Source organism: Epinephelus lanceolatus, chromosome 24 (assembly GCF_041903045.1).
Source record: "Epinephelus lanceolatus isolate andai-2023 chromosome 24, ASM4190304v1, whole genome shotgun sequence".
In the NCBI taxonomy this organism is placed as follows: Eukaryota; Metazoa; Chordata; class Actinopteri; order Perciformes; family Serranidae; genus Epinephelus; species Epinephelus lanceolatus.
In genome coordinates this window covers 14,036,657-14,059,341 of record NC_135757.1, presented here as the reverse complement: position 1 = coordinate 14,059,341, position 22,685 = coordinate 14,036,657, and the positions used below count along the sequence as shown (strand labels likewise).

Here is a 22,685-nt window from a genome sequence, read left to right as displayed (position 1 = left end):
TTTAGTCATAATGAGGACAGTCGATAGAGGATTGAAAACCAGACAAAAAAAATTGTTTTCATACTTCTACTGGATTGCAAAAGGGAATGCTTATGGCACCCAGCGCAAACAAAAACACTGGTGAAATGAAAGCAGCTGCCAAAGAGTCGACAGGGAGAAAGGGAGGGAGGATGGCATGAAAGCTGTGATGACCTTCAAATGAACAATGCACCCAGTTGCATAACATCAACAAGGAGGAGGTGATAGAAGAAAGAATTAGCCTTGAGATCCAAATTCAGGCATTATAAGACTTGTCTGTAATCCTGTATTGGTGCTTTTATTTTTTGTGTGGTTCTGTGCTGCTTTTAGTGCATGTTTTTACCTCAGATAACAAATGGCACCACACCAAAAATTGTTTCAATTAGTGAGTCTTTTTTCAGCTGGTTTAATAGTTCAGGCTGCGAATTCTCCACACTTTATTCCTGATAAAAAGGGGCTCTCCTTGCACCTTCCATGTGCCGCCGGTTCAGGTGCTTCAGATCAAGGACGGCAAACTTCAGAGGGAAATAAAGGACTGGAGCACACTGACTGATTTACATACTGTAATAGTGGAAACAGCCTAAAGTTTTAACGCTACTGTGTCTTCTATCAAAATGGACACAGACATTTCATCTCTAACAGTGTACAGAGGAATGGGACACATGAAAAATTCAGTTCATTATGGCCAAAGTAATTGGCTTCTGTAGTTTTTCTACATGCTTGGCAAACGGGAGAAGTTTCAGTTCTGCAGTCTCACCACTAGATGCCACTAAATCCTACACTGTAGTCCTTAAAAGGCCTTTTTTGTTTCACATAAACCAGACAGATATTTTTGAACACATACAACATGAAATGTGTGCTGCTACAGATTTTATGCTGTATTTTTATGCATGCTAGGGGTATAGCTTGGTATGGCAATGTCTGTCTACCATGACATTTTGTACAGAAACTCAAGAAACATACCGACTTTGGTGATCTCCTCACCTTTCCTCTCGCTTCAACATCAGATCAAAATGTTAGTTTGTCCAATACTTAGTTTTATTATCGAATACCGGAACTACCAAACTAATGACATTCCCATTAGCCTCAACTTTGATTTGTATTAAGTGCTAATTACCAAATGCTAGCATGCTAACGTGCTAAGCTGAGATGGTAGACGGTTGAGTATCGTGTCATATTGCTGTGTGCAACTGGATAGGCAGATGGGATATGACACTGGGAGGAATTTAGTTTGATTGTTGAAAAGTTCCCGACAGTGTATGCCACCAATGGCATGGCAGTATGCGTCAGTATTCTATGGACCAGTAACCACAGTATTTTTGATAAACTAAGACACCGTAGTAGTGTGCTGTTGCTAGTTAGCTAGCTTAATTGTAGCTCCTTGTGTGGCTAAAATTTACCGATTGATTTATTTGGTGAATGTCATGATATTATTGGTTGAAAGCGCATGTCATGTTTTGTTTTACAGGAAGAAAACATGATTGAATTTTGATATAAGAATATGAAGAAAGAGATGAGTGCACAATATGACCGGTGGTGTGATCTAAAGTGCTTTAAAAGTGTATTTTTCATTTAATCTCAGTTTTAAAGGCTGCAAATCAATCAGTGGTCCAGTCCTTTCTCCCCCTCTGAGGTTTATGTCATTTCTGGTTTATCTGCACAGTATAGTTGGAGGTACAAAGCTTTGGTTTCATTTGCTGCCACTCACTCTTATGTAACACTTGAAGCAACTTCCACAATGATAGGTAATCCATCACAATAAACACTGAGCTTAAGGAGACACTTTTAAATTAAATTATTTCATTATGCTTAAATTGAATGTCTCACTATCAATCACCAGACATCCAGCAAATATTCCCTTTTGCTCTAAGGAATTGATTTGTATATCCATCTTTTGTTAGGCGAGATATACCATAACAGCTCATTTTAACCTTCACACTGCAACGTATAGATTAAAACTTCAATGTGAGTTAATGTGTAAAAACTAATTACATTGGAAAACATATCAGAATGGTGTGGGTAAACGTGAACTACATTTAAATGAAAGTAAACGGGCTGCATGAGATCTCTTTGTGCGTATCAATCTCTTTGCTCACAATAGCTGTCTCTTTCAAGGTGACAATTACCTCACGTAATTAACAAAGCCTCTCGTTCTGGCACTCGTTCATTCATTCACTCATCTATTTATTCACACAGGCTCAATGATTTAGCCCCAGAGATTGAGGCATTGCAGTGTCCGCAGCCAGCTGCATGTACAGCTGAGTACTGAAGCCAAAGCAGAAGTGCCTGAGGATGCATTTCCTGTAAAAGCTGCGAAAACCTCAGAGTGTATTGAATCGATGCAGGCTATGACTTTTTCCAATAAACATTATTGAAACAGATAAAGCAAGTGTACCGCAAGTAAGCAAAAATACAATTTGTGTGTATGAATATGCCAATAGAAATATGGTTAAAGACATTCAAATCAGTTAACCTTGTAAAGCTTACAGGTGCTCTCAGTTTTAAAATCTTTTGTGCTAGTAGATGGATAGATGGATAGAATAGTTTGTATGACTTAAATAAATGTGGATTATTGCTTGTAAATTATAATGTATGAATATAACATTTTTAAATAACACTTGAATTAATTAAGAAAAAAAACAAGCCGGCTCGTTAAAGCTCCTCCAGAGTCACAGAAGACATTATATAACGAGCTGAGTAGGAATCAGCATGACGAGTAAACTAACTTTTATGTGTAAAATCAGTGGGGGCCTCTTTAAAGCAGTGAAAGGCAAACAATTAAACAGAAAAAACACCATAATTATTATGGTAATTATATTATGGCCCTCCTCCTGTCATCCTGATCATGATTTTGTTCTGATGTTGTTGTATAGAGGCAGTTCTATGAGAATCACCATCCTGTTTTCTTTGCAAACGTGAGCCTGTAAAGCCCTCTTCGATGACACACTGTGATTTGAGGCTCCAGCTAGCTACATAAACATGAACCTGAATTAGCCGCAGACATGATCGCTTGGCTCCGCTTAGCAGAAGGCTGAACTATTATTTTCTCTCCATCTCTGAAATGCTTGACACTTTTGACACATTTTATTTTTGCTTATTGTCAGACTGCTTTTAGACTCACTGTTTGATGAGTTCATCTTCTTTTGTTGGGGTTCCTTTGCAGTGTAGGTAGTTATTGCCAATGCTGGCAGAGCAACTTTTTCTTCAGGATTCTCCGCCACAGAATCAGGCTTTACTGAAGGGACGTGCACACACTTAGGAACGCCCTCTCTCTGAAATGCCCAGTGATTTGCCAAAGTCTCCTGTCACGGGCTAGATTGAGGACAGAGCCAAGAGGGGGTGCAGAAGTTGAGTTTCCTCTAAGACCAACTGAATTACAATATGTGCACAGATTATTATGAGATTTTTATTATCTTAATAGCATTCCTCATTGTGCACATACATGTTTATACAATCAGGCAACTTTTACTCCCTTACTCTGTTCCTGCAGTTCAGTACATCCAAAATGTTCTGCTTTGTTAAACACAGTGAAATATTAAGGCAGAATTTGGACTTTACAGGTTCAGGTTATGGGAAGCTCCAGGTCAGGGGTTGTTAAGGTCCCTTTGTGGGAAAGAGCCACTTGAGGAGTATTACATTCTAGTTGTGTGATAATATTTTGTGTGTTTTACACATTTGTTCTTTTATGGGTATAAATTTTTAAATACTTCACTCATTGTCCTGTTTATGTTATCCAACTCTAAGTCAACTGAAACTCATTTTGTTGTGCTCTACATACATAGTAACAGTGTGGAATGACTGCTGAGACCTTTGGCTCCCTGCTTTGAATTGCTGGAGAAGGTCAGGCGCGTTTAGAGAAGTAAATCCAAAGCAACTGGTTGCCTCGGTCAACCCAGTGATTTGTTTACTGTTGTCGAGTCTCATGAGTCATGTTTGAGAGCAGCCACTTGTATGTTACGCCAGCAAACCCATAAGGCAGCTTTCACAGCCAGCAGCACTCAGTCCAAGAGCTGACACAGGGAGCGTGCATGTTGCTGAACTGTATGTAAATACAGTGTCTGTGTCCACATGCTTGGATTCACTCGTGTGTGCACCATTTGCCAACAAAGAATCCTTTGATTTAAAATGAAGTTCCCAAACAGTGAGTCATGTGTGAGTGACTTCTTTTCTTGGCAGGCCCTTTCAGTCACTTGTCGTGCACTAGCCAGAGCTACAGTGCTACTCCAGAGACACTGTCATAGGCAATAAATGAACTGAGTGGGCAGGGTTCAAACACAGAAGAGCAAAGAAACTAGCCCACCATTCACCTGTAAGACAATCTGGATAACCAGCATGCTGAAGATGCACTCAAGCCAGCCAGGGAGCTGTCTCTACACACACATACACACAAAAAGAAAAGAGAAGGTAGGAAGACTTGGAATAAAGACAGAGGAAGATCAGGAAAGCAGAGTAGGAACATGAAAGAAAAAGAGATGGAGGGGAAAAGGTACAGAGAGTAATCCAAAAATAAGGTGTGTTTAAGGAGTACATCCCGTTGAGGTGGGTGCCCTCTCTCCTCTAAAATGTCACACCTGATATCGAACCAGTGGACCTTATCGATTTGCACTGCAACTGTAGCTTCACCAACTCCAGCAAAAAGCACTCGGAGCCATTTCTTAGCTATTTGATTCCAGTGTAGTCGTAGTAGTAGCAGCCTGAGAGATGGAGAGGAGCTCTTACTCTTGGCAAAGTGATAACTTGTAGTCAAGGTTACAAGGTTCATTTATTTGTCATTTTACAACACAGGGTTACACAGTGAAATGTAAGTTTATTTCATCCTGTCATCAGTAATTCGCCCAAATTATAGATCCAAACACTGCAGTGGATTATGTGCTTTAAAATGAGTAAAAAACACAGTCTCAATGTGTGTTCAAGTGTCCTAAAATTGTACGGTAATCAAAAGTTAATGCAGTCTCACTTAAACATCCCAGTCCTTCTAGTACTGACAAGTACTAGCAGCAGCACTTGAGGTCCTTTGATATGACATGGCACACTGGCTCTGCTCAGGAGTCCAGCGGCGTTAAACTTCATTTAGCAGAAGTGGAAAAAAACAGGTTGACATGTTGTCGAGTACAATTATTCTCTTTCTTGCGGATAGTTAAATGAGAGCATTAATAGCACTTTCATATCTTTCTCTTAGATATAGTGCTATAGCAGCTGGTTCACTAGAAACAAGGGAAAAGCAGCTAGCCTGGCTACGTCCAAGGTAACAAACTCCACCAACAGGGATATATTTCATTTGTTTCATTTGGCTGGCTTGTTGCCTGGCTACATCACACTGACGACAAGCCTTTTTTTGTAGAGATTAAACAAATGTGAGCTTTAGAGGTGTAAGCATGTTTTGTATTCCGTACAATATGCCGTCCGACCATATCCCAATGCAAATGTATTAATTGTGTTTTGAGCAGCCACTCTCAGAGGCAGGGCAAAAAGCCTGTTGTCATAAAGTGGAACAAGATGCAGTTATACTTCAAATGGGGATATGCCAGAAACTTTTCAGACTGTCTTTCCCAAAAAGTATTGACAAGTTAACAATGATTTTTGCATATTAATAATGGCAGAAGTAGTTGCGTGAAAGATAAGAAAAACGGTTCAGATTTTCAAATGACTTTTACCTGACTGCTGATAAATTTTCAAATTGTCCATCATAACATCATAGTGGAAAATACATACAACCAAACAATGCTAAAATATACTGACATTTAGAAAGACTAAATTATGTCCAACAACTAAAATCTACTTAGATGGGGGTCTGTATCCTGATATCAGTGTAGTATGTCTCATGAATAAAAACTATAGGAAAACATAAATATTATAGGTGGTTTAGACACTATTCAGCAACTTTCTTCGAATTGTACTGAGGCCTTAAGTTTAATACATTCTTCACCAAGTGATCCCTCGCCAAGCCATCGTTGAAATGAAAAATGTGATTCAGGAGTCAAGTCCAGGATTGACTCATATTTTCTTTCCCGTTGTGAAAAATTCTCCAGTGGACTGAGTGAAACCCACATGGTTCAGGTTACACTCTCACATTTGACATTATCTCACTTGGACAGAGCAAAATAAAACCTTTGGACTCAGTTCCTGACTAATTGACTTATTAAGAGTGACATTTTTTAAATGCAGGGATGACACAGAGGGGGAGGGGGAGGACAGACAGAGAACGTTTGAGGAGAGAGAGGTGGACAGCTCCCCTCAGAGACCCTCCCTGCACCATGGTATGTCATTAAAGCCCTACTATGAGGAGCACCTCTTGTTAAGAGGACAAAAATGTCAACAGCTGACATGAGACAATCAGTTGAAAATCACAAAGTTTTTGCACGTGTGATGGGGAGCTCACAGCTTTCTGCATCGATCTATGCTTCGGTAATATCTCCCCCTAATAGGCACCAATGTGAAGAAGGTGGGTGTCACGGTGTCACCTCCCTTGGCTAGCAGTGTACTATTTCCTGTTACCATGGTTTCACCATCACAAGCCCAACTGGCCTCTTTGTAGGCGACTGTCATACATGAAATGGTCCCAGATGGCCAGCATTGATTTCATTAACTGAGCTTCTTTTAAGAGGATCCAGTGATTTTTTTTTTATTCACAGGGATTATCTCTCGCGACAGACCGGCAACGTTTAGATAAATTTCACCAAGCACTGTCCCTTATTAACTCTGTCAGTCTCTAGGAGATACACAGAGACAACCCCTCGCCCAACCACCACCACTACCCCCCTCCCTCTTCCTCTTCCTCTGTGGCAGCCTGCGCCAAAGAGAACATATGGCAGGGAGTCAAAGCTCGATAGCACTCAGTGATGGCTGCATGAGACATTGGGCTGCTACACTGCTGCTGTTCATCCGGTTATTGTATTTCATAAAATGGATAACTGCAGTCCTCTTGTGTGATTGGTGGAGTGACATCAGAAAATACCCGCTGATCTCAAAATCATGTCTTCTTAGAGACAGTGCAGTCAGTAATGTGATGTCTTTAAAATCGGCTGATGTGATACTGATCACGGATCAGTTCCTGCTTTTAAAAATCTTAACTGAAAGCTCCCGGATAACAGATTGAGGAAAAGCCAATCCTTTTCCTAATGTCTGTTATTATGTTCAAACTTAGACATCCTATTCCAAGATAACAATGTTTTGTATTTCTTTATAGAATGCATTTAAGAATGACTACACTATCCTGTTGTAGGGTACTATAGCAGAGGCTGTTTTCTGAATCCAGAGACTGTGTTCTCTGAAGCTCTCTGTGTGTCCTTGACCAGTTTTGTAAAGAGGTTCATTGGTTTTTGTCAGCAGAATTACTGCACATTATCTATCCCTCCTGGCACACTGGCTGTTTTTCTTTGGCTTTTAAAAACTGCCTTTATAAGGCCTCTGGAAAAAAAACACACACACATGCCACATTAATAACTTTGGAACAATTTCTAACCTAATATATTTTTCAAAACTTGTTAACTCTCAGATTTTACTGGCGTCAATTCTAATTTCAGTCTTGTCTTTTTTGCCAAGTGTAGCACTGAGATGATAGATGGATGCTGGAAGATATCTTTTTTGGTATCTTTTGTGCTCAATACTGCTTTTACTACAGTCGATAACAATGTCTTTATTGAGAAGTTACAACACACAGAATGGGTTCGCACTACTTGGGGAGTTCTGGTCATAAAGACTAAATATTTTGTGGTGTGCCCCATAGTTCCATCCTGGATACTGTTCTTATTCTATATGCTGCCTTTAAGGCTGAAGAACCTTAGAAAAACATCAGTCACCCAACTATGTTTAAAGACATACATGTATACCTGTTTTGGAGAAGGCTGAGACACAATGAATTGGATAACAAATCAAACATTTTGCTTGGGTTCCGTTCGGCCCACTTGACGTGCTGCTGTGTTGTGCTATGGCCTACGTGACAACGCCTGAATGCTACACAGGCTCCGCTCCAATTGAGTGTGTGTAAGTGCAATGCTGCACTGCTGTGCGTGTTTGACTGTGGGTAATGGCAGCCTTTTGATGGTCATTTACACACTGTCCATAACAATAACTATGTCAGGTAACAAACTGCGTCGGGTTTGGTTCGGGTTCGGACTTAAAAATCAGAAAGCCTGTCAGGTACGGGCCGGATTCAGTCAGGAAATTGTGGCCCGAGCCTCCATCTCGTGTGCTCAACTGTGTCTGTGTGTGTCTGTGTGTGTGCGGGATGCCCCCCCCCAATATAATGGTGGGGGAAACACTGTAAAAAGAAGTAACCAGTGTAACATTTTCACTGGCTTCCATGCTGCTTTTTACGGTTCACTAACTCGTTTTTTTGCCTATCACACAAGTAGAAAAAACACAGAAAGGCATACTTGTCTACTGCAGAGCCATGTACACCACTCTAGTCTACTGCAATGGGAAAGGAGTCTATTTTCTATTTTTTTTAGCAAATTTTCTTGTATTTAATAAATGGTGTACATGAACTTATTTTGGTGGAAAGGGGGTACTGGACAGAGACATAAGCTGTGTTCGAAACCGTCCACTCACTCACTCACTAGTCCCTATTTCGTGTTTACTATATAGTGCACTACATGGGGAACGACTGACTGAGATTTCGGACACTAACTGAAATTTTCTGAATGTCGTTGCGTCAGTAGCTGCGCCGCATACTCCTGTGACGCAAGTGGACGCGCCGAGCATCATGTAAACAAACCGGGCGCTTCGAGGATGACCGAACTGTATGGTGGTTGTACTTTTTGTCAATAAATTGTTGAAATGTCAATGGTGTGGACGTTTGGTTTTGTCAGCTACGGTTGTGTGTCTGCATTGTGACCTGTAATAGCCCACGATAGTGCATGAGCTACAAGCTACCTGGCTCGTGCGAGCTAAGTGGCTATTGTTAGCTCGTGAGCTAACGTTACCGGCTAGCATCCTATTCGTTTCTTGTCTTTTTGTGTATTAAAATAATGATTCCGGTTATTGTTTGGATGCTGCTGACCCAAGTCCTGCTCCTCAGGCAAAGACGGAGGCGAAGGCAAACATATCTTAGGTGTTTAAGGCGCCTTTTGTTGATTCGCCGACGTCAACTGGTAATTAGCCTAAAAAAAATCTAAGCTAACATGCTAGCTGATGTAAGCAAACTATTGGCACAATTAATTTTCTTAACAGTAGTTATCATAGTCAATATTTTGTCACAAACTGGCTCAGAGTATGTGACAAGAAGGGAGTCCACACAAAAGATTTACTTAAAACAAGCCAAATTTATTAAACTAAAATTAACTTAATAATCAATGGAGTGTGTAGATCAGCAAAGTCAGTCATGAAAGCCATGCATGGGTGAGTGTCAGGTGTTCTGTGGAGGTGTTGAAGGTGCAAACCAAAACCAAAGATGCTCAGTGGATGTCAGCTGAAAGGAAGGGAGAGAGCAAGTGATCAGATTAGGCAGCTTTTATAGCTTGGAAGCCCATGTGAGCCTAATCATGGTAACGACCCTCCCATGTCAGCCAGCTGCCTGATGAGACCGGCTGAAACATTCTCAAAGACATTGGGAGGGGCGTCACACCCCCCTCTTAAGATCAAGGTTCCACCTTGACATCTGGAACACAAAACATACAAAACTTGAAACAATGAGAAACAACATTTCCACTTTTGACTTGAGTCTACCAAGTGTCCCCCTTTACATTGGATGAGCCATCATACAAACTTACTTCCACGTTAACAGTGACCTAAATCTCCACCCACCACCAGCTATCTTACCAGATCAAATCCCTCACCCAGCAAGCTGGGATCCAGAGGAGCAATTTAAGAATGAGAAATTTACTGGCATCAGAAGCTATTGCATGGGAAAAGGGTCACAACAGAACCAATGGCTAGTTACAAAGACTTATGGAAAACGTTTGGAACAATACCCACCTCAAAATGCAGATTTGTATCTTGCAGGAATTCAGTAACGTGGGTACAAAGCAGTGAGGTAGAGTCAGCAGGAGATTGTTAAACCCACAACCCAAAGTACACATCAAAACGTTGCTCTCAGAATGAGCACCAAAGTTCATCACATTCTTACAAGGTGGCCTGCAACCAGACAAAGCACAGGTCAGGACGCTCTGCCTATTCAGAATTACAGCTTCTCAAAGCACACTGAACTGGTATTACACAAGTACTAAACCAAAGTAGCATACCCAAGGATTCCTCTAAACAAAAGGCTCACTAGCCAACCAAGTCGTCCCAAGACGCACACAAAGAGAACCAAGCTACAACAAAGCTCACATGCAAAACCAAACAAAGCATGAGCTGTAGTACTTATCACCAAAATTAGCAGGCCAAGCTACCAAATTGCAGATACGAACAACAAATTTAGTCAACCATTTACTCACTGCCACTGTTTCTTACCAACCAAATTCTACCACATGCCTAGCAGCATGCCCGGCTCAAACAGTTGATAGTGCAACTTACCATCAATACCAATACCAGACAGAGGACATTTATTCAGCAACACTGGCCACAATTTAAGATTACAAACCCACAAAAACAAGTTCACAGGAACATGTGCAATGGTGAAATCAAATAACCACAGAGCTCAGGCTCCCCAGCTCTATCTAACTGGTCACAGCTAATTAATCTCAAACCTAGGTGGTGGGTACTTATGCACTGGTTCCACCGGAACCCAAAAGGCAACCAGAAACTGGCGACCCTCAGGAAACCAGGGAAATGCTCCCAAGACAATGTCTTCAACCACATTCTCCGCCACACTAAGTGAAAACAACAAACTGGTTGATCTCCTGTTGAGATCAACCACTTCAGCCTACAGAGGGGTATGTGGCTCTTCAAACTAATGTGGCTGTATTCACCAGTTACATGCACCAGTACTTGTGTTTTTCATTTTCCAAACACATGGGTTTGCAATCAAAGAAAGGGGGAAACAAATGCTGCTCCCTTCCAGCATCCACAAAAATGAACCACACAAAGAACTAAACAAACAAAAATCCTTGTGTGATACTCCCAAAAGTCTCAATCACCATGCTAATACCAAAACACTTTAAAGTGTACTACTCAAAAGTGTTAACAAACTACAAGTCACAAACCAGATTGATCATATATAACAAATCAAGCCTCATGTGTAACACTAAGGCAAGATTTAGCCTTACCAAACGGATCGGATGAGCCCCCATTTGTCACAAACTAACAGATCCCGGACGAGCCCCCATTTGTCACAAACTGGCTCAGAGTATGTGACAAGAAGGGAGTCCACACAAAAGATTTACTTAAAACAAGCCAAATTGCAAGTGATCAGATTAGGCAGCTTTTATAGCCTGGAAGCCCATGTGAGCCTAATCATGGTAACGACCCTCCCATGTCAGCCAGCTGCCTGATGAGACCGGCTGAAACATTCTCAAATACATTGGGAGGGGCGTCACAATTTTAATGGTATTGTGACCACTGAATGAAATGGAAATGTCCTATTGTACTATAATGTATATCTTACATTACCATTGTATTTATAGTTGACACATCATGAATAGAAGTTATTCCCTGTTTTGCTGAGTACCCACTAGGTAATAACCCCCTGTGAAATACACTCCTGGCAATAATGTAACAGTTTTCTTGAAACTTTCATTAAACTCTTACATATTAACTTATATTAGTTTCAATGATTAACTGGATAATTATTAAGTAACCAGTTATTATATTAATCACCTACTTCGAGTTATCATGTTTGATTAATCAGTTTGAATACTTATGATTCTGATTCCAGCTTGTTACATGAGTGTTTTATGGTTTCTTATGCTCTCTGACAGGGAAATAAGTATCTTAGGGTTGTGAGTAAAACTAAACATTTGAGAATGTCCGCTTCTTTGTTTTGTTTTGCAACTTTTTAAAACAAATAATGGAAAATACCTGTTGCAGCCCTAATTTCTAAACCCTTAAACACTGACACTTATATTTATAAATTTAACATTTCAATCAGGAAAGACAAATATGAATTCTACAAATATTTTATTAATTAAAAACAAGAAATATAAATTTGCCAAAAGCTTCATTAGGAGGCAGGAATCAGGAAAACAGTCCTCCCTGTCAAGGGAATCCTTCTGGGAGGAGCTGGAGATGGCAGCAACTGCAAAACACAACACAATACACTACTGTGACAAGAACAGAAACAGAAAATAACATGTATATACTTAACACTTATGGCTTGCTTTGCACTAATTGGATATCAATAGTGGGGTTAGTATAAGAGAAACTTTGATGTGGCAGGCAGTGTATCCTAAGACTTTGATCAGATTCAGATGAAATTTGTACATTGTGAAATATATTTTGAGGATGAAAAATTATCCAAAACCATGTGTATAAGTTGAACAGTGGGGCCACAATTAAAGAAGACCTTAAATCCTCCCACACACTACAGATCACTGGTTCTGGTCCTCACCCTGCCAAGCCTTTTGTTGTGTTGGAGCTGTCTCCAGTGGTTGTAAAGGGCAGAAGGGCTTCTCCTTTCAGAGCTGTCTGTGTGTTTTTAACAACAAAAAAAGAGAAATGGTTTTAAATATCTTCCTGACTGAAATAACACCATACTCAACCAGTGCAAATTTTATAAGTTACCAAAATAATTTTTAACATTAAAATAATGCTCATTTTAGTTGGAACCCCAGACCTACTGCCGCCTTAATGCCACCATGCTAGTCCTTCGCCTTTACTTGGACGGGGAGGCAGACCCAAAGCCAGACTACCGTCTGACCAGGGCTTCTCTGGAGCACCTGATGGCAGTCACCAGTAGCCAGCAGGACCATGGATGGGGCCACTATCTTGAGGTGCTAGTATATGTGTTTTGGCTTGCCAGTGCCACCTCTTACCGTGTTGTGTCATGGAACTTTGACATACCCCGTACAACAGTCCACGATATGGTCCACAAAGTCTCCAAAAAGCTGCTCAAGATTAAAAATCAGGTAATCTGTTTCCCATCTGTCGCTGAGCTGGAGGACATAGGAAACAAATTTGCTCGTCTTGCAGGGTCCCCTGCGTTCTCCAAGGTAGTGGGCAGTATCGATGGTTGCCACATTAGAGTAAAACCCCCGTCTGTCGATTCCCAGTGTTACACCAATCGGAAACTGTTTCCATCAATCCAATTACAGGCAGTCTGTGACCATCAGGGCAAGTACATGGACATTTTCACCGGCTACCCAGGATCTGTCCATGACTCAAGGGTATTGAAAAACAGCCCAATACACACCAGGCAGCTGTATCCACCCCAAGGTTTTTATATCCTTGGGGACGGTGGGTACCCATGTCTCTCTGCCCCCATCACCCTTATCAGTCCCTACAAGGAGCCAGTCCTCCTCGCAACAGCCTGACGGTTCAACCATCACCACGCCAAGGCAAGGTCTATCATCGAGCGCTCGTTTGGCAGCATGAAAACTCGCTGGAGAGCGATTTTCCCGAAGGCACTGGAGGTAAAACCAACCTTCTCACCAGATGTCATCGCCTGTTGCACCATACTCCACAACATTTGCCTGTCAAACGGTGACATTATGGAGCCGGCAGAGGAGGTCCTCAGACCTGATGATAATGTGGATGAGCCACATCACCACCTGGATCAGCAAAGTGGGGAGCACATCAGGGAACGCTTGGCAGCAGCTGTCTCTGCTCCTGATGGTCCAGTGGCAGCTCTGGAGGACCACGATTACTACTGAAAATGGAAAGACAATTTGTAAATAGTGTTATTTTAGGTGAGGTGAGGTTCACTTATGTTTCAGGAGTGGTTGGTCAGGGTATTTATTACTATTTCTTATTTATTTACTACTTTATTTGTTTGTTTCTTGTAATTTCTTGTGAAATCAAATCAAATAATTAGATTATAAGCTAAATTTATTCATTATTTATTCATTTGTTTGTTGTAATTTATTGTGAAATCAAATCAAATAATTGTTATTGTTAATCATTGTTGTAGTTATTTATTTATGTTGCTACCATTGTTTGTTTACATGACTGTCATAGTGGGCATGTTGTTTGAATTGAAGTTGCAATTAAAAGTACTTAAAGTAATATAGCTTTATAACTATATTTATCTATTATTGTTGTTGTTTTTATTACGATAATGATAGAGTAGGGCTGAGCAATATGGACCAAAAATCCAAAATCTAAGACGATATCTAGTCTCATATCACGATATCGATATAATAACAATAAATTGCCCAGACCTATGATAGAGCTTTGGTTACATTTTGAAATCCATAAGTCAAAACAGGGAGTTTTGGCTGGCGCCCCTTGTAATCACTTTGACTTTCTTTTTTTCTTGAAATATACACAGAAACCTCTTACCTACTCTCAAAAACATTTATTTAACTGTTTACATTTTATCAACAATTTTCTCAAGAAGAGACAGCAACCTCTCCTCCCTCTCTTCCTCCCTTCTGGCCCTCTCCTCTGCCCTCGCACTTTCTGCCTCAAGAAATTCAAGGACGGGGTCTGTCCTCTGCCTCTTGGCTGGCCCTGGCCCTGTCTCCCCTGTGCTGCTCTCTCCTCCTGCTGCAGGCTCAGGGGACGCTCTGTGTGCATCAGGGGGAGACACTGCAGCAGCCCTGGAATTTCCCCCCCAGGCTGAGGCAACAAGGACAGGAGGCTGAATAGACGGCCTCCCCCCAAGTGCCTCATCCATAAGGGGGTACCATTTCCAGGACGCCGCAGTGTCTTCCCCCGACTCTGTCCCCTGGCCAGTTGGGGGCTTCTTGAGTTCCTTAAAATTATGGAGGAATAGACTTGTCATACATTGATATAATAAGGCAAATTTATTGTCACTATTGACTAAATTTATTGTTTCTTACAAAGAGCTGAGACAAATCATACCTTGTAAGTTTTTTTGAGGTTTTCCCACTTCTTGCCAGCCCTGGCTGGGGTTATGACCCCCTCTCGCCCCATTTCTTTAAGGACAACCCTAATACAAGCAGAGTATTACTTACATTTGCATTCTTCAAAATAACTGTTAAATATACATTAATATTATGAAGCTTGATATTATATTACATTATTCAATAAGTCTAGCCTCATGATTGTTAGATTCTCCTATGAATTGTTAAGATTTACAGATTATGATGCACTGATTTACACAGGTCATTTGAGTTTAGGACTACCTAAATTACTTGACACAAAAATAAAATTAAGTGAGGAACAAAACAATGCTATCACTCAAAGATGTTTGCTTACTCCCATCCATGAAGTGCCGCATTTCACCATCCTGAAAAGACGGCGTTGTGCTTCACTCTCAGTTTTATGAGGCTTTCTACATCCTGGTCAGTCCCTTGGAAAAAGTGAGAGAGGAGCAGTTATTTTATAACTAATCGCCAATTGGGAAAATAACACGAACACAGATCAGATGTGAGCTAAGTGTCTCCTCATAACGTTGCGTTAGAAATCTAGACTTTACTTAGATGTGAACTTTTTAACACCATTTTCTTTATCCCAAGGCATTTTCCACACGTCGACAATGTTACAGTAGAGATAGTATGTTTGCGTTGGAGTTTTTAATGGTAGCATTAGCTAACAGATACAAATACAGGACACGGGATACTTCTCTACTAAGAAACAGTAGCCAATTCCGTTGATTTATAATTGTTGAAAGACATATAAAGCTACGCTATTAACGTGTTAAACACATAAAATGTTGATACTTTAACGTTACTTACATTTATAAACGAAAGCAGCGCCTTCTGCCATCTTCGTGGTTGTTGTTGTTGTTCTTCTCCTCTGGCAAAAGACGACCGCATTGCATTGTCGTATATGGGAGTAAAATGTAGGGTACATTGTTTGTTCACTCACATTTGCTGTGCATTGTGGGTATTTTATAGTCTACTATATAGTGAATGAAATTAACCGCGGAGAATTCGAACAACACTACAAAATGGCGAACACACTATATAGTGCACTATATCCGTGATAGGGAGCGATTTCGAACACAGCTATAGATTCAGATACTGTATCTCCCTTTTTCTTGCCTGACATACACTTAAAGTCCCAACAGTATGTGCACTATGCCAATTCTTTAATGAAATACAGTGTTCTTCCATCTGCTGTGTTGAAACTGAAATATGTCCATTAATGTACAGAGAAAATCACTCAAAATGTGTTCCCACCCCCACAACACATGTACTCCATGCATTATTCACTTCTGCCACTGACTTTAAGTGAAGTGTAAACAGGCCCATCAGACAACCAAAGAGAGATAAATGTTTGAGTCTCTTTAATGGCTTTCGTTCAGTGACATTCACTTTTTAACTAGCCGTAATGAACTCCAGCCACCACAAACTCACGCGCACACACATTTTTCACACAGTAGCCTGTAAAACATCCTCACCGCTCATGCACTTAAACATCCCCCGAGCAAAGTAACACCCTGTTGTAGACAAAATACTCTGTTTAATATCAGCAGTCAAACACGGAGCACTGGGGAGCTGTGGTTAGCAGCCGGTTTGGACCGTGTGCTTTTCCTCCTCGCAGCTCACTGATTTGAGCTTCATTCGATGTGAGAGCTACTTCAGCAAGAGGGGGAGAGAGAGAGAGAGAGAATGACAGTGACAGAAAGGGAGAGATTATGTTTACATCCCTGTTTTGAGTGTGTGTGTGTGTGTGTGTGTAATAGGCTACTGTAGGAAAGTATGCAAATGACCATGCATGTCTTTCAGGGATTTGCTAAATGGGATTTTTGAGGACGATGTTTTGTCCTTTGGTGCATTTATGAAATTATGGCTGACACCTTCCTCAGAGAAAAGAAGACTAAACTAGACAGATACCGGCTTGTGTGTTTGTGTGTGTGTGTGTGTGTGTGTGTCACGTGGTTACACCGTGTGCAGAGTTATTGCGTGTTTGTTGTCACTCTGCGTTGACGCCCGGCAAGACGCTGACGAAAAAACGCCACTGGGAATACATTTGATTTGCAAATGAAAAACACACCCGCACATTTGCAAAGACACACATGCATACGCACACACACACGCACCCACACACACACACACACACACACACACACACACACACCCTACACATAGACACAGGTGTGTTTGTTCCCCGCGGGGATGATTTGCAACTGAATAGGCGTGTTGCAGCGGCTGACAAAATGCTTCCAGGGGAAAAACAAGCCTGTATGCACCAAGGACATGCCATTTACCAATGTTGTACCTTTTATCAATAGAAGCCTGTGAAAACACCTTTAGTTACTGCTAGAGTGGCTCTATTAAAATTCAACCAAGTGCTGTTTGCACTAACTTTCCAGTCAATGCTTACTGTTCACATTGTGTTTCAAGGTCGTCTCTCTTTACACTCACAGGTGTGTGTGTGTGTGTGTGTGTGTGTGTGTGTGTGAAGCTCAGACGACGGCAACTAAGTTTCACTGGAGCCTAAATGTCACCAGACACTTCACTATTTCATTTTTCACATTCAAGGTATGTGCTGTAGCATGTTTATCCTCCGTTCCTCTGTGTGTGCACACGTGTGTCTACATCAGGGTGTGCACTGGCAGCCAGCTGGTTTTGATGACCCGTAGCGTCACCTCTCCATCGCCCTGTTGAGAAAGCACAGGTGTTTTCACTGATAGCTCTCTCTCTTTCTCTCAACCAGGAAGTGACAACCGTCCACACCTCCTCGCCCAAAAGAGTGAAGTCCGGTAGTCTTACACAGGCTGACCCATCAACACATCAGACCATGGCCTCACCTAAGGACACCACTCTTTGTAAGTGCTTTGTTTTTCATTTGGAATTTTTTAAGAATGAAGTTAAAAACTTGACGAAGGCTTTGATGCAACATCAGATGTGTTATAACATATGACAGCAGGCCTAGCTCTCTGATTGCATCATGGTTAGTCTGTCAAACAAACAACCGAGGCTGCCGCATGCTTAATGCAATGTGGTGTCCCATTTGTTCTACGAGATAAACATTTGGCAGAAAGCAGCTTTTGAAAACTAGATTGTTCATTGCCAGATAAGGCTGCCTCCCTGGCAGGTTTTTAATGGGAAGCTGGGGGCTCGCTAGATACCGCTTCCATTACTGTGATAACGACACTGTGGTGGCTACCTCCAGTTAGTTTTCCACTGACGCTGATAGTAAGTACACAGAGATGGAGCTTACAGTGCAAGGTACAGTCCATTTTTTTAACTGCCAGGATCAGAGATAAACTAAAGAGAGCAGGTCCTAACACACAGGCCGCTTAGGGAGGAGTCAGTGTTACTTAGTGGATTAAACAATTAAAAATTAAAAAATGTGGATTAAAATAAAAAAAACTACAATTTGATTCTGTAAAACTATTAAGAGTTTTCTCAAAACACTGCTTGTAGAGCAGATCATATCATATTCCCCCCACATTCAAATTAGAACAAGATTACAAGTCTACAGCCGTACTAGCAGCTCTGTGAGGCTAATGCTAAATGCTAGCTTTAGCGTTTGTAATGCATTCACAGTGACAATGCTAACATGCTGATGTTTTGACAGATATACTGTTTACATTGATCAGCACCTTAGTTTAGCTTTTTATCATGCTAACATTTGCTAAATAGCGCTAAACATAAGGGACAGGTGAGGCTGATGGGGGTGTCATAAGTTTTGCATTATTTGGTCATGAACCAAAGCCTTTGAAAACATTTAAAGGAGTTGCACAACAACCTGGGCTGCTACCAATCCCTCAACACTGAAAACCAACCAATCTAACTAACTAAATACAGAGTGGTTGACCATGAAGTTAAGACTGAAAGATGTCTCATTCATTCTATTATTTGGGGCCAATTTTACGCTTTTGTTGGACAGTAACAATGAATAAGGGACAGGCTTGATGTACTTATGAACATAACACATGAAGATACATTACACAGCATTATGATTTTCTTTAAATATGAATCACAAAACATTTCTGGCAATGTGATTTCATCTGTACTTATCATATTTTAACGCTAGGGCAGAAGCTTGGGCAGCCTTTTGCGTTGTATCTTGATGCAGGAGTTGGTGTTTAGGTTTAGGCAACAAAACTACTTGGTTAGGGTTGGAAAAAGATCGTGATTTACTTTAGTCTTGTGAGTCGACTCAAGACTCATGATTGATGACTGATTAACGAGTATCTAATGAAACTCGTATCTAATGACTGACAATAACTGAATACTGACTTTTAGTTTCATACAGGACACAAACACCTGACTCCTGGGTCAAAGTCCTGTGTTTGTTGGACCCTGCCACCCTTCTTAAGTGGAGTTTGTCGCTCTTTATACAGTGTCTGTTGCTATTAACATCTTATGGCTTATTATGCTCAACATTAGATATGTATACGGACATGGACACAGACTTTTGTATGTACTCTGTGTTCATTTCATGTGTATTTATACACATTTTCTGAAAGCTTTCAGATACGGATGAAAGGATTAAAGTCTTTACAACACAAAATCTTGGGGGCAGTGTAACGTAATTCCAACAAAATACAACCCTAGGACACAAAGAAGAAAAGTAATATAGTTAAAAGAATTGTCCGTCCACATTTCTCGTTGCATTCAGTGTCCTCACAGACCACCGCCTTCTACAACGCTACCTCTGTTTAAAGGTACATTATCACGACCTCCTTCACTGTCACCATGTTTGTTGTTATTGGAAAATTTTGACTGCCCTCTAGTGCCTTCTAGTGAATTTATCTATGTCAAAATAAAGGAAGTATGCAGGGTCCAAAACTAACACTCGCCATTCGCCAATTACGGGTAGATTTTGTCTCTGGCTGGTAAATTTTTAAGACCACTTGCCACTCTGGCGAGTTATTTTTTTACCAGTAAATAATGCATTTTTTGATACTGGAGATCGATGCTGGTATCGGCTGGTTTCCTGGCAGAGTAATGTGTATTTCAGGCAGAGACAATCTTTCAGTCATGACGTCATCACAGCGTGCCGAGGTGGATAGCTGTTGTTAGGCTCGTTTGACATGAACTGCGCCTGGAAAGTAGATGAGAGCAGACGGCCGCAGCGGGGGGCGGTGACAAAAAGCTGCGGTGAAGTCGAACAGATTCCCGACAGTTTCCAGCAGCCTTCAGTCCATACAGGAAGTCACAGACACACTAACATCCTGTCTGGAATGATGTCAATTCATTAAAAAAATGATCAGACCCATATATCAGTTTGTTTTCAGTCTCCAATTGTTTTAATTATGATAGATTAATTTATTAAAATGCTTTACAGGTGATCTGTAGTTTATGTTCATGGTTTATCCTCCATTTGACATGAATTCTCCTGTAAATCAGCATCATATCAGTTTGACCTGTCGCCACCCCCCAGTCTCATCCACCAGCAGCATTAAGTGACTTGACTTTTTTTCCTTTAAATTATTATTATTTGGTTGGCTGGTAAAATATCTGCCTGGCTGGTAAAAAATTTCACTTACCAGCCGGCCTGGCTAGCGTTATTTACCCTCCTTTCCCACAAGCTCTGGCAACATGGTTGGTAAAAACGAGCGCATCACAGCCTCTTAAAAACATTTTTTTTCCCTCCACTTTCTTTTCTATTCTTTGGCAATACAAACATCTTTACATGTCACGTTCATGCAAATGAAAAATTGAAAATAGAAAGGCAATGAGAAAAGTGGTGATTGAGGGAGAATCTAAAGTGATGGAAGTGATGACAGACCTCAAAGTAGCACTGAGGTGTTAAACACACACATTCTTACACACACGCTCATAAACTCAACCATGCATGTTCACACTCAATATATTCACACTCAGACTGAGAGTCTCTCGGTGTCTACCTGAGATCAGTCGGGCTTTGTCACCCTGCAAGTCTCTAAATCTCTATGCCGTGTCTAAAATTGGAGTTTGTTGACAATCCTGTTGTCCTGACTGAGTGACAGCTTTTGTCTTTGCTGACAAGTTGTCAGTGACAAGGGCACATAATCTGCCAGGTCAAATGACAGGGGGGTCTACAGGGGCTGTTACCTGCAAAGCTGCAACGTTTAAATAACTGTGCTGTAAGCAGATGCAAATCTCACCTCTAAATCTCCATGCTGCTGCTCTTTCTAAACAGGCCCCTTGTTTACTTGTTTCCTCTTGTACATGTATAACATCACTAGAATCACCACCATGAAACCGTGGCTGGCTTTGTGGAACACACAGTAGTAGAAGTAAATAGGAATACCTTTTTTATTTTATTATTTAAAGGCTGTGTGTATTTTTATATTAGTCTGTGGCTGACTTTACTTGTCAGACACACTTGGTCCAGGAGAATTTTTCAGAGTGTGCAAATGCTGCCAGTTGGAGCTCGATCTGCCAAAAGACATTTTTTTGTTTTAATTAATCTCCTCCCAGATTTGCCTGCCAAATAATGATGTCTTTATAATATTATCCTTAGGAAAAACAAAGATTTTCCTCCCGTCAGTTTCAGATTTGAGCCCCTCAGTGTCTATTATGGGAGAGAAATTAGCCCTACAGATATGATTGATGTTTGTAAATTGAAAATTGAGGTTTGACTGAAATGTGTATTCATCTGAGGTTGTTTTTGGCATCTTAAGCCATACAATGTCTATACACTGGGAAGGTTTAGTATGCATGGTAATGTGGTTGTTCTCTAAAATCCTTGACATTAAATAATAATGCTTCTAAACCATGCTGAACAAATAAATCCCTTCTATAAATCTGGGGGCGTTTTATCATGATTACTCTCAGTATTTTTGGTTTCACCTTGATTAATGGTCTGTTTACCCAAGGAATTATTATTCATAATTTCTGTCTGCTGTTTCTGTTCTTTTGTGTGCTCCCTACATTTCATCTTTAAGTGAGACTATATAACTTTTACGAGAAGAAAAAACATAATCTTCTTGTCACAAACAAAATCCTGAATTAATGAGCTATAAAATGCTCAAGTACACACAGAGGTTTGGCTGCTTCAGCCTTAATTAGTCTGCTATGACCGGTAGCTTATGATAACTAATGAAAGCTAGCTTTAGTTAGCTAACATTAGACAGATGTTCCTGCTGTGTAACTAACCGAGGCAGTTCATTGACTTCATGACTTTCAGTGCACAGTTTGAAAAAAGCAACTGAATCTTCGGACAGTAGTTGCTTAGCTTCGCATAAAGACTGGGAGCAGGTGGAAACAGCAAGCCTGGCTCTGTCCAAAGTTAGAACATCCACCCACCGATAAGTGAGCACATTGATTGCTCATCCAGGTATCTAATGGGAAGTACCCTTCTGTGAGGATCTGTTAAAGATTATTTCCTTGCTTTTATTTTTTCCCTTTACTTTTCCTTGTTCGCGTGTTAAATTTTAAAAGTTCTGTGTCAATTATTATTTAAAAAGCAGCCTTTGTGAACACTTCTATGTAGCTCGTCCAGGTTCATTTTACAAGTGCATTCAGACTCGCTAGTGACATTAAGGAACAGCCACACATCGGTGAATATCTGCCTTTGCAAATACATAAATGTCTAGTCCCAGAATACGATACAACCCCCCGTTCAAAAATGAAATCTAGAAAAAAACATTGCCTTGTTTGTCACCAGTATGCTAATTGCATTTCACTTTTATAAGAGAGAAAATTAAGTTGCAGTAAATAAATATCCTATGACCCTGTCTACTCAGCACCACTCTCCAACCCTGACTATCTTTTTGACTAGAAATTGTTAGGGATTGGGAAAGCCTTGACACTGAGTTCTCACAGACAAAAGAAAAACAG

The 22,685-nt window shown here is 40.7% G+C and overlaps 1 protein-coding gene across 3 annotated transcripts in view; it reads left to right on the top strand.

The window, feature by feature from the left end:
• xirp2a (xin actin binding repeat containing 2a) overlaps positions 1–22,685 on the top strand; it is a 64,756-nt gene that overhangs the window by 14,449 nt on the left and 27,622 nt on the right. The window contains exons 1-2 of one of the 3 annotated variants that reach the window (XM_033615455.2): positions 17,344–17,447; positions 17,623–17,734. In XM_033615455.2, coding sequence (XP_033471346.1) covers positions 17,707–17,734 — 28 coding nt within the window. In that variant the 5' untranslated portion in view covers positions 17,344–17,447; positions 17,623–17,706. Of the gene's footprint in view, positions 1–17,343; positions 17,448–17,622; positions 17,735–17,994; positions 18,105–22,685 lie in introns of those variants that run through there. The other 2 variants (XM_033615453.2, XM_078165536.1) reach the window with 2 other exon arrangements.